Source organism: Mercurialis annua, linkage group LG5 (genome assembly GCF_937616625.2).
Source record: "Mercurialis annua linkage group LG5, ddMerAnnu1.2, whole genome shotgun sequence".
Classification (NCBI taxonomy): domain Eukaryota; kingdom Viridiplantae; phylum Streptophyta; class Magnoliopsida; order Malpighiales; family Euphorbiaceae; genus Mercurialis; species Mercurialis annua.
Window position 1 is genome coordinate 15,196,284 of NC_065574.1, and position 12,423 is coordinate 15,208,706.

Consider the following 12,423-nt stretch of genomic DNA (forward strand, 5'->3'; position numbering starts at 1 on the left):
TCCTGGGTGTTGGTTCCAGTAGCTCCCCCTTGTGGTCTAGCTTTGCCTTGTGGGTTGGACGAGCTTGCCCCCGGGTGATCGGCCCTTCCTGAGAACTCGGCCTCGTTCCTCGTTAAGAGCTTAACGGAACCATATGTATACCCCATCTTGTTGGGTTGTTGTTCGGCCGAACCACCTGCTTGACCAAAACGGCTCGGTGTTTGGTTCTGTTCGGCTCTCCTGTACCCTTGATCGGCCGCGGATTGCCCAGAAAATAATCGCCCTAGGTTTTCCATTGCCTTGTTGAGGCCGTCTAAGTTCCCTTGGATCTGCCTCTGGACCGACGTTTGGTCGGCCATGATGTTCCTCATTACTTCGGACATCTGATGCATAGCACCGTCGAACATTTGCTTGTTCTCTTGCGCTATCTCGCCCCTCATGGCCGAGAAGTCGGCCTGTGATAAAGAAGGGCGAGAGGGAGGAAGCTGGCGCGAGTAGTCTATCATGTCATCGGTCGCGTCGTCGACCTTGTCCTTAGGTAGGTTTCCCTCGGTATCCGTTGTATTCGGCACCTTGCTTGATTGGTTCACCTGTTTATCCTTGGCCATGGTTTCTGATCTATCCGAATCTGATTCGTCTACTACGTCACCTTCCTTCCGTTGTTGTCGGCGTATGGACCGAGCGTGCCTGGAATCGTCCTTAAAGTCCGTTTTTGTGCTAACCATAAACTGGTCCCCAGTAGAGTCGCCAAAAGATGTTCGCCTAGAAATATTCCGGACTCGAATCTTTGAATTTATAATCGGGATCGGTTTGAGATTTGATACTTTAACGAACCTATGTAGATATTCACAGGGCTTGTTTGGTTAAAGACACTTAACCACGTGATTTAAGAAGTAATAATCTGGGAGTTAAGAACTCAGGCGAGATTAATACCGAAAACTACTCCTAAATTAAAACAATCCGGAGATTACTGGGCTTGGTTTTTGATTGATTGATTTGTTGATACAAAAATAATAAAGCTCTGAGCTATTTATAACTCCTCATAATTAAGACTCCTAATTTAACTAGGACTAAGACTCTGAAAGAAAATCACTCCTAATGAGCTACAAACTCCTAATAAAATAGAAAAAGCAATAATAAACAAGCTTTCCGTTGGGCCTTGATCCCTGATAAGCCCATATGAAGTTCTATCCGGTAATTATTTGGGCCGGTGTAAACAATAACTTATAAGAAGCTCCTTTGGAACAGTAACAACATAGCACCCAAAACATATATTTCACAGTGATTCTATAGAAAGATTAAGATATAAGTATGATATTCAAAGTAATTAGAAGCAATTTAACTTGGCTATGCAAAGCTCATGGAAAGCATCCAAGAAGATTTTATAAGCGTTCATTCCTGCAAAGCTTTGAGCATCATTAAACATCCACCAGGAGAAACCACAGGCATCAATAATTCTTTGAACCAAACAAAATAAGTATCCTTCGAATGTGACATACTAAAGCGTAATATTAGTTCTGAGACTTGTATTTGAATAAACAATACCAACTTACACCTCAGCCGCAGGTTGGGTCACTCCAAACTTCACTAATAACTTGCTTAGGTTCTCGGGTGAGCAAGCCTCGTACTTCACTTTTCCAGAGGGCGTGAGGTAGACCTCGGCCAATTCAAGCTTATCGGAAGTAAGACTTGTACTGTCCATTGTCTTACTGAGCACCTTTAGAGCCAGCTGAACCGCCTCTTCCCTCGTGATATCATCCTTGTAGTCCTGCTTCAACATTGATTGTGCTGCCTGGTTGTTGGCTCCAACAGCTGCAGCCTTCCAACCACCATAGTTTCCGCTTGGATCACTCATGTACAGCTGGAACCCAAAATTCTTGTCCCAGCCAGCAAACAGAAACGAAACACCAAAGGGACGAAGCCCGCCAAACTGTGTGTAACCTTGCTTGGTATCACAAAGAGATTGCACAAGCTGTTCAACAGGCATTGGTTCTTGGTACGCAAAAGTATAGCGCTGGGCTTGAACTCTGGCCGTGTTGATAAGAATGTTAGCATCCGACATAATGCCGGCCACAGCGCACGCTACATGATCATCAATCTTGTACATCTTCTCAGTTGATGTGGAAGTTTGAAGGAGTTTGGAAGTAACCTTCTTTTCACCAACTAAAACAACCCCATCTTTCGACAATACCCCGATTGCGGAACCTGCATTTCCAATCGCCTCCATTGCGTACTCGACTTGGTATAGACGACCTTCTGGGGAGAAGATCGTCGTGCGGCTATCATATCTCCGAGACATATTACCTCACACTATATATAAAAAAGGGTAAATTACAAGAGCACAAGGTCGTTCAACAAATTAAATTCATGTAACAGCATTACATCAAAATCAATAAAATAACTTAAACTTATAAATCTGACTCTAATTTTTTTCTTTTTCATCCAAACTGCCTAATTTTTAACATACACAGATGTTAAAATTAAGTAATATCAATTTTTGCATTCAAATTAAATTTCTTACAAGGTTGATTATTTATGAAAGTTAAAAATGCAAGATTTATATAATTTGGTTTGATCTAACGAAAATTGAATCTACAAATAAAACCAGAAAGAAAACAGAACAAAAAACAAAGTAAGGGCGAAGGATAGTTAGGGTTTCATTACCTGTTCTTCTCAATTGTCGTTTGATAAACTTCGATTTCGATGTTGAAGAATTAAAAGTCTGTATTAAAATAGTTGGCTTGGCTTCGTCTTTGTGAGTGTTTCTTGGTTTTAGCTTTCTGGGCAAGTCTGCTATTAATTTAAAACGATGTCGTATTGAGTCATCAGCAGGCAGTTCTTTTCCAAAAAAATGTCAAACAAATTTAAAAACGAGTGTCAATTTTTTTTTACGAGTGCAGAAAAAAAATTCCGGCAGCAAGTGTCTGAATGGGCGGTGGTTTCCGGTGAGTGTTGGCGGTCGAAATGGAGCAATTTCCGATGAATGGAGGGATGAATCGATCCAGTTTTGTATAGTAGAGGGGAGAGATATCCCAATTTCTTCGGATATTTTTAATTCATTTCATAATTATTGGGTGTGTTTGGCCCCATTTTACGAGTTTGGGCCATTTTGATATTTCGTGACAAGTTGAGGAGATAAATTGATCCTTTGTTCACTTAAAAATTTATGCTACGAGTAAGCGTATACACTTTTAGAAGTTTAGTAATATTAAAAAAAAATTACAGTTATTTTGTTTTCAGCTTACTTTGTCTATTTAACCATTAGATGAATGTGATGAAAAATTCATCCAACGGTAGTAAGTAAATAAAATAAGTTTTACATTGTAAAAAAACAAATAACCATAGAAAAACCCTTAAAAAGAGAAAAGGATCAGTTGAACTCCTAATATTTAGTCTATGGGTCAAATAGACTCTCAACATTTGGAAAGATACAATGAGAACTCTAACATTAGTAAACTGTATCATATAAACCCTCATTCTTAACATCGTCAAAAATGTAGATAATGCCGTTAGTTAATGGGTTTGATTTGGCTTTTGCACACCCCTACAAAATTAGGCAACTCATGCTTCCAATATCAAATCAGTATATACAAATGTAAATACATGGACTAACCTGAAGATAATTACATTTTAATGCCTCCAGTCTACTTTCATTACCCCATAGCAAACGAACCAAAATCCTCTAAAATTGGACTATATTTACATAATATGATACTTACTATATACGTAGGATACCCCATTATTGCTTTATGTAGTTTTATTTCGAGAGAAATAATGGGCAATGGTAGAACCACGTTTAACACCATTAGTCCGCTTCTGAGGTCGAATCCAAGCTTGAACCTCATCTCGAATTTCTGGTGGTAACTCATCAATCACCGACGGGTCAATCTCATCAATATTGTAATTCCATGAATCCCTCTGTATATTTTGACTTGAACTCTGCCTGCCATCATTTGTGCACCCTGCAAGGAGGCTCTCCTTTCTCAGCTCAACTGGGGGTGCTTCTGAACCTAAATTAAGTGTTTTCCAAGGATAAGGACTAACATAAAGAAGCTAGAAGCAGGATTCCAAGATATTCAGTGACTTAAAATGCTACATCACCTTGAACCAAGTCGAGATTCTCCATTTCTAATGAAGAGCAGGAGGAATTACAGTTTTTGAAAAAATTCAAGATTGTTCCCTGATTTTAACATAAAAATATATATTAAAAAAAAAGAACAGGAAAACATACTGATTAACGAGAGCACAAATTCTGCAAATTCCGGTGCTAAACAAACAAAAGAAATAAACAAGAAACCTTTCCCTCAACAAATGGAATTCTATGCATAAGCATCTGTAAATCATATGCAGGCATATAATTTTTTTAATAAACTCAACACTACAGAATGCAACCTTGGGACTAATGCAAAACTGTTCAATAGTTACTTGGTCACTTTTTTGTTTAAATTTGGTCAGGAATTTTACCCCGTCATTGGTTTAATAAATAAGAGCAGATAAATTGAGAACGGGCAACATATACATAACTTATACTCGCTCCTAGTCCTAACAAACTAAATGAGGAAATGAAGGTAGTACATATGACCGCATACTTGACAAGGGGACATAGGTCTTGTATGCATTACAATTTCCCCTCAAGATTTTCCCGCTAGGCAGCCTACCATTGATCTTCGATATACTTATCACGACGCCAAAAAATGAAAGGAACTGAAATCACCTATCCATAAAGGACCTTATCCATCATAAGCTCATATGTTGGTATTAAGGTAATGAGGTGTATAAGCAATTGGACAAATTTACCTTGTTACTCAAAGTTTTTCTTTTCTGTTCTTTGTGTATGAAACTAGGTGTTATAATCCTGGGATCCTTTCTAGAAATACATCCTTCTGAATTACTTCGGGTGGGTTCCAAGCAACTTTCAGTAACTGAATGAACACCCAGCTTGCATCGGTTACAATGTGCAACACAATTTCAAAAGATCATTAAAGGAAATGCTAACAAAATTTATAATCTAACAAGATAAAACCTGAGGACAAGGGCAGTGAAGTTTCATGTCTGAAAGCATCTTTTGCTCCATTTGGTGAAGAGCAAGATGAATTCTGCAAAAATTAGAACCTCATGTTTGCGTATTAATTGGCATTCATAGCCAGACACTACCAGATAACCAATTATTCTAAAACAAAAAACTTGCATGTCAGACAAAGACAATAATGCTGTTTGTTTTTAAATGGATGCACAAGCATGTAAAATAAAATGACCATTTTGTGGACTGCAAGAGAGTAATAAATTACAAGACTGATAATGTTGCAGAAAAATGCCAACTACAAGCCGAATGGAATCAGCACAAAATCATAAACCTCGTTCAGGGAGAAAACATAATGGGATTTCTTTCTATCTAACTATGCCTTTATATACATATCCACACTACCAAATCAAGCGAGTCAAATGAAAGATCTCACCCTGAAAACTAATTGATAAAACATAAATTTCTGCTTTTGAGTTAAATGTTGTAATCCACAAATAAAAGTGGTACAAGAATCTAAAGCTAAGGAGAAAATAACTTCACTTTGAAAACATGAAAATGGAATTGAAGTATCCAATATCTGGAGAACCCCAACTATAACTAAAAAACACTAAACACGCAAGCTGATAAAAACTTATTCAAAATTAGAAGATTATATAATATGGGGCACTTTTACAGATGCAAGTTCAGCATATCAAATTGTAAAGGTGAAACAGAATAAAAATTAAATGAAAATACCAGAACACATGCTGATTTCATGAATTTGAAATGTTTGATAATCATAATATTACAAATGATATAGCCAATTAGTGAAAGAGTTGCAAAGTTTCTAGAAAATATGTTTTATGTGGACAACAGATGATGCTTAAAGATAGAAAAATATAGCTCTCAAACTTTTACACAAAGAAGAAGACTGTGACAATGTTAACAGGCACCGAAATTCCAATGCAGTTGACTGAAGAACTGCATATTACCTATGTAAGAATACTTTAACAATTTCAACTAGGCAGTCCAGAACTTCAGTAGCATGAGCCTCTTTTTCAACATATTTCAGATTCTAGCATCTAAAATATACACAGTTCTCATGAACATATATAAATGAGATTAGAATTTATTTTTCTAAACCATTAACAATCACGGCTATGTCATACTGCAAAACAGAAAAGGATTTTGCTTCTAGAATACCTGATCTTCGCTCACAGTGTTTTCCTGTTTTGGTTTATCCTCATAAGGAACAGTATACTGAAGTTGTAGCGCAGAGCTTCCACGACCTGTATTCCACATAAATAATAGAAAAGTAACGATATAAGTTTTTTTAAAAATTGGGTTTTTTTAGCCAAAATGGTACAAATTTTTTATACCTTGTTCGAAAATGGTACTATAGTTCTAATTGTATCATTTTGGTACCATTACTTTTTTTTTTCTTTCAAATAAGGTTATTTATCCATTTTAGGTAATTTGAAGCTTACGTGACAAGCAAATTGTGTATTTTATGGATGAGTTTACATGCTGCCACGTCAGCTCCAAATTATCTAAAATGATCAGAAACACTAATATGAAACAAAAATAAAAGTGATGGTACCAAAATGATACAAATTAAAACTATGGTACCATTTTAAAACAAGGTACAAAGAGTTGGTACCATTTTGGCTAATAACCAAAAAAAATTAATAGCTCTCGGTGAAATGATAATCACCTGAGGGGGATGATGGTGGAGCGTCTTGTTGCAGCGCAGAGCTTTCACGACCTGTATTCCGCATAAATAATAGAAAAGTAACAGTACAAGGGTCTTTTTTTAAAATTAATAGCTCTTAGTGAAATGATAATCACCTGAGGGGGATGATGGTGGAGGGTCTTGTATGAAGTTATCTGGTGTTTGCTTCAATGGAGATTGACATGATTGACCATGAAAGTATTTCATGATTGAACATGTTCCCTATTAGCAGGATAAAGAGCATAAAATTCATCATTCACTAACGGTGACAACTAGGTTACACTTCAATAAAAAAACATGGAGAGATGGTTAAAGGAATTTCGGAATTTCTGGTCAGAACTCCACTATTAGATTACTATGCATTTCTAAGATAATTTGGGATCTGTCATTCAGTGTTCAAGAAAGGATGTGCATTAAAAATCTCTTTCTCTTTGAAGGTGTGCACGTATAGATACATCTTTTCTGTTAGTGCTTAATCTGATGTGGTTGGTAATGCGGAAATAAACATCACTGTTACAGCTATTGCAACATTCACGGAACCATAAAATTACTACTCGCACCATTAGGGTAAACTAAAAGCTGCACTATTCACAGTTTATCTCAGCATTGTAACCATCATAACCAATGTTGTATTACTGCTTAACAGCCACCACTCATACCATACCTTCCATCATGATCCTTGGCTCATGTTCTGGCCACACCCACTACAGCTAGACACTCCCCTTTTCCATGAGTTGGCCACAAGACCAAGCTAGTTCTATTTATCTCAACTCTAACTATGTTAAGTTATATCAAACTTCGGAGCTTTTAGTCCAACAGCAGCACTCAATTAAAGTGCTTTTTATTTCTGTCATTTTACTCTCAAAGGACATTTTTCTTAGAGCTTTCAAATTAATTTAGGACTTTGTTTCATGTCAAGCAGTGAGTGAACTTTTAGCAACAAGAATATTAGTAGATTCTCCAATCTGACATACTTTATGTTGATCACATAATAAGCGAAGAATATCAATCAACATATAATGCCAAGCTAAGGTTCTTGTCCTTGCATATGAAACATGGGTACATGATTTGGCCTGGTGACAATTAAGGCAAATATGTACGGGCTGAACTTAGCAGAGAGAAGACGAAAAATTACTAACATCTAGAAAAGATTAGGTGAAGTATTGCCACATTTTAGTCTTTGAACTTACAGAGGGTAGATCAACAATTTTACTGGCTGAAACAGAAAGACCTGTTATTCCCCATCCATTTTGACTTCCTTGAATCTTGTTTCCATGTACACCCAAATATTCACGTAATCCAGCTTGACATAGGTTGAAAGCATCTTCCTGAATCTTGGAAATCCCATACCTCAATGGACAAGATTTTGAAGGAAACTTTTTATGTGAATCTGAGTCACCACACTGCAGGACAGCTTTAAATCAGAGCAGGATATATAAGCCTCCCAAGATTATATTAATGGAAGCAAAAAGAAAGCTGTGATGTGGAATAGATATATGACTAAAACAAGATAGAGTAGGTGGAAATAAAGTACCTTATATGCACTAGCATGCAGAGTAAGGGTGTGCGCCATCCGCTTGTTTTGCTCCAAATCAGAGCTCAGACGTTCACTGAGCTCTTCACAAAGTTGATCTAGCCAGTGTTGAACCTAAGAATAAAACAATTGAAAAAAATGGCACACCAAAATGAAATTGAAAAATCAATGGCCCATTACTTGTCAAAATTCAAATTTCTTTTATTCTTTTTTAAGAAATAGTACTTACGAAATAAATAAACTTTGCAATAAAAGTTGGTAAGTTTTATAGCATAAGTAAAGAAAATGAAGCTTGCTCCTCAAATTGTCGGGAACAGTAGTAATTGCACCGGGATATTAAAATGTAATTCTATTGAGAGAAATTACTAACATGAGAATAAAAAACAGATTGGTGTGGTCCAACTATTCTGATTTTCTTGATTCACTTAATCAAAAAGAGAGAAGTTTATCCTAATCACTTTAAGCTAATAGTGCTTCTTTAGAATGAAATTCATCAACGCCCAATCTTAAGCTAGTGTGTATGTGATTTAACACTAAGGAAATAATTGATGAAGTCCATTGCAAACTGGCATAAAGAGGTCATTTACGTCAAAATTGTGCATAAATGTAATTGTTAGTTCAAAATAAAATTCTTACCGAACCAACCGTCTTTAGTGCCCGAGGACCAGGGAATGACTTCCCAGAACCATGGCTTTTTGGGAGAAGGCGCCCCTGAACTTCTTCCCCATTGATGCCTCTAGCAATGTTCCACAACCATGTACTGAAGTGCAAGAGAAAAACAGGAATTATAACCATTGATTTTGACAACTTTTTGAGGGCTATGCACATGGAAAACAACCTTTATATATGATGCTTAAGGATTATTCCACAGGATTGATCCAGCATCAAGAATTACGGTAATGAGATAAATGAGAAATGAATCCTCAAAAACATAAATGAGAAACAAATAAACATTTGACAGAAAATATCCAGGACAAATTCAAAACTTAGTGGAATTTAGTTGAAGAAAACATCAGGTTCCATCTTTTTAGATTCTGGTGTAGACTGTAGACAGAAGGCTAAACCAACTTCAGTTGATTGAGTACATTTAGCAGAAAAGTTATCAATCAATGAAATTAAAGCACATACTTTGTCCTACAACATTTACCCAGTGTTAATTCCATAACGATCTTGTAGCTTCTCCTCAGAAAACTGCAGCAGATCTCCAACAGTATTCACACCCAAGTCACATTGAAGCGAAGAGCCCAGTTTCCCTCCAAGCTGTTTCCTACAATCGAACGAAATATTGCAGCCCAAGTTAGAAGAACAAATTAACATCAAAAGATAAACAAATAAAAAGGATTCCGGCACGTTGCATATCACATCTCAACTTAATATTATGTAGTAATAGTATGGACATGCGATTAAAGTACTTACATTTTCTTGATTGGCAATGGATCAAGCAATTCTTTTACAGAAACGAAGGGTACAACAGTTTGTTGTGCAGGTTTATTCATACCACTAGCAAGTTTGGCCAACATCTTCAAGCAAATTCACATTCATGTCATTTAACTTACTAATAAATAAATCATCGAACTTAAAGAGGAGAAACAGAAATATTAAGGACAGTTGCCTACCTTATTATGAGCAATACCAGCAGAGCATGTAAATTCAGACTCCTCCAAAACTTGCATCCTAAGTTCTGCAACTATGATAGCCCCACAAGCTAACATTTTGTCTCGATAATCAGCATCACTCCTACGAATCCACTCCCTCACGTTTTCTTTGGCATCATTTCCATTCTGAATTCAATGCCGAAATCAGTATAAGCAATACACAGAAGCGTAAATGAAACTTAACCAAAAATCAAGCAACAAAAAGCCTAGTCAGTTGTATGGAAGCCTAACACTCGGATTAACAAGGAAAAGCAAGAAGCCCAAGGCCTTTTAACTAATGGTTCACAATTGTTAAAGGATGCTCAAGTATACTGTCTTAAAAAGTACAAAGCAAGACTGTTGCATGGAAATAGAAACGAAAATGAAAATGGATACTGCGGGATGGCTTTCTTTCAAAAACAGGAAACAGAAATGCGGGAAAATATGTAAATAACAAAAAAATATAAATATAAATTATAGATATTTAAATAATAAAAATTTATGCATATAATATTTTATTCATGGAGAAAATATTTTTATGCAATGTTTGCTCAATAAAAAACATTCTGTCATACCTCATTCTTAAGGCCCAAAATATGTGATTTCAGAACTTCTTCGTCTATTGTATCCAAGCTATGAGGAGGTGTTTCTTTTAACATAGCTTCAGCAGAATCGGTAAGGTCAAGATAAACTTCATCAATTGACGCCCTTTCACATCGGCCCTTTCTTGCAAGAATAGACACCACCTATAATGTTCTCATTCAATTCCAAACAATACAAAACTAAATTTTCGATAAACATAACTACTTTCAATTTACACCAAAAAAACTAACATCAAACTTAACTAACCTCGGAACCAGCATTGCGATAGTCATTTAGGTCAGCTTTACCACGTGCCACAGGGACTTGAACAAGCTGAATCTGAGGACAAACTTCCTTTGCTTCATCACCTCGCATCGAACTAAAAGAAATACACAGTTTTCAAATATGGCCATCTTAATCAACCAAACAAACAAATGATTACATTCACGCGAAGAATTGATTACCGCTTGACTCCGAATTTTCGAGCCTCGTAACTAACAGCAATCAAACCTCCACCTTTCCACTCATTATACTGTACAACAGCACTGGGCAAACCTCTCAACTCCGGCCGCTTTCTCTGCTCCACTGCAATTAAGATAATAATAATAAAATAGAGCAAGAGTTAAATCAGTAATACACTAATTAATGAATTTTGTACAGAAATTATGATAAATTTCATCCAATTTTTTGAAATTAATTTGACTAATCAGAAGAAAGAAAATGACCTTGAACGTAGAAGCAATCCATGTCGACGTGTGCGATAATTCTAGAATCTGATGATTCCGGTCTTGCTACTGGCATTTTCTCCTCCTCTTCTTCTTCTTAATTAAATTCCTTTTCCCTCCATAATTATTACAGTTCTTCTATTGTACTCCCTCCGTCCCGTAAAGATAGAAAAAGCACCCATTTTACAAGAATTAAGAAAGTAGTTATTTATAGGTAATTTGTGATAATTTGTCTAAATTACCCTTTATAATCAATTAGTTATGTACATTTTCCAAAGCCACTTTACTCATTATAGCACTTACAACTCATTTATTTATCTTTTCAAAATATGCATTTAATGTTTTATGATAATCATGTAGGGGTATTTTGATAATTTTTGACTTAACTAACTCCACTTTTTCTATTTTTATGGGACAAAAAAAGGTGGTACTTTTTCTATCTTTATGGGACGGAGGGAGTATAACTTTTCCAAAACGCATTGTTTTATGAGGAAATGACATCCTTTACCCCATTTTTCAAATTACTTTCAAGTATACTCTATTAAGATCAATATTAGCAAGCGTGCTCCTTTGGATATTTTTATTTGCAAAAATACGCCATTCTACTTCCTTTCTAAACACAAATTTGATTTCCCAATAACTAAATCCTATCATTATCTTTTTCTACTTCACCTAATATATTTGCATTGCTTATGTAATACTCACATATTTTAATTTCTGTGGGCTTAATTTCTTATAAAAACCCTTACCTTGCACTTTTTTTTCGTTTATACCCTGACCTAATAAAAACACCATTTATACCCAATTTTAAGTTTTTATGTTTCGTCCCTACCCAAAAGCATTAAATTGTACTCTTTTCATTTAGAAAAGAGTTAAAACATACTTTTTTCTATTTTTAACAATACAAATAAATCCTTAAACTTAAAAAATAATCAAATATATCCAAATAATTAATTAAGTTTTTTAATTATATAAAATAAAAAAAATAAAAAAAATTATTATTATTTTTAATTTTTTTGTTAGAAATATTTTTTTAAAAAATTAAAAAAATAAACAAAACATTCGGAATTATTTAAAAAAAAATTAAAAAAAAATTATTATTATTTTTAATTTTTTTGAAGAAGATGGTATTTTTGTACTATTAATAACTTTAATATCTAATTAGTATATAAATTAAAAATGAAGAATTGTTTTAAACTCTTTTTCAAATGAAAATAGTACAATTTAATGTTTTT

At 35.2% G+C, this 12,423-nt stretch overlaps 2 protein-coding genes across 5 annotated transcripts; both read right to left on the reverse strand.

Annotated features, from left to right (window-relative positions):
• Positions 1-1,427: 1,427 nt before the first annotated feature.
• Positions 1,428-2,784, reverse strand: LOC126683434 (proteasome subunit alpha type-4). Its single transcript, XM_050379324.2, has 2 exons — positions 2,644-2,784; positions 1,428-2,289 (listed from the first exon to the last, which is right to left on the reverse strand). Exon 2 carries the CDS (start codon positions 2,276-2,278, stop codon positions 1,529-1,531), a length of 750 nt encoding a protein of 249 aa, XP_050235281.1. The 5' UTR covers positions 2,279-2,289; positions 2,644-2,784; the 3' UTR covers positions 1,428-1,528.
• Positions 2,785-3,531: 747 nt separating this feature from the next.
• LOC126682672 (DNA polymerase eta) lies at positions 3,532-11,351 on the reverse strand. 4 transcript variants are annotated; one of them, XM_050378415.2, is made up of 17 exons: positions 11,189-11,350; positions 10,928-11,048; positions 10,731-10,842; positions 10,457-10,627; positions 9,864-10,028; positions 9,664-9,767; positions 9,395-9,514; positions 8,884-9,007; positions 8,248-8,361; positions 7,904-8,116; positions 6,830-6,935; positions 6,696-6,746; positions 6,185-6,270; positions 5,003-5,075; positions 4,777-4,901; positions 4,081-4,159; positions 3,532-3,989 (listed from the first exon to the last, which is right to left on the reverse strand). In XM_050378415.2, the coding sequence occupies exons 1-17, from the start codon at positions 11,262-11,264 to the stop codon at positions 3,727-3,729; spliced, it is 2,103 nt and encodes a 700-aa protein (XP_050234372.1). In that variant the 5' UTR covers positions 11,265-11,350; the 3' UTR covers positions 3,532-3,726. The 4 variants fall into 4 exon arrangements, 3 of the variants coding, with proteins under 3 accessions (XP_050234372.1, XP_050234374.1, XP_050234375.1); XR_007641486.2 differs by lacking the exon at positions 3,532-3,989 and adding an exon at positions 4,569-4,693 and having other exon boundaries at positions 4,086-4,159; positions 11,189-11,351; XM_050378418.2 differs by lacking the exons at positions 3,532-3,989; positions 4,081-4,159 and adding an exon at positions 4,198-4,693 and having other exon boundaries at positions 11,189-11,351.
• Positions 11,352-12,423: the final 1,072 nt, after the last annotated feature.

Coding starts and splice junctions, on each gene's coding strand:
- LOC126683434 (XM_050379324.2), bottom strand. CDS start 2,278: ATGTCTCGGAGATATGATAGCCGCACGACGATCTTCTCCCCAGAAGGT.
- LOC126682672 (XM_050378415.2), bottom strand. CDS start 11,264: ATGCCAGTAGCAAGACCGGAATCATCAGATTCTAGAATTATCGCACAC. Junction 10,843..10,927: donor CGAAAATTCGGAGTCAAGCG/GTAATCAATTCT, acceptor TATTTCTTTTAG/TTCGATGCGAGGTGATGAAG. Junction 4,902..5,002: donor TTCACTGCCCTTGTCCTCAG/GTTTTATCTTGT, acceptor GTGTTCATTCAG/TTACTGAAAGTTGCTTGGAA.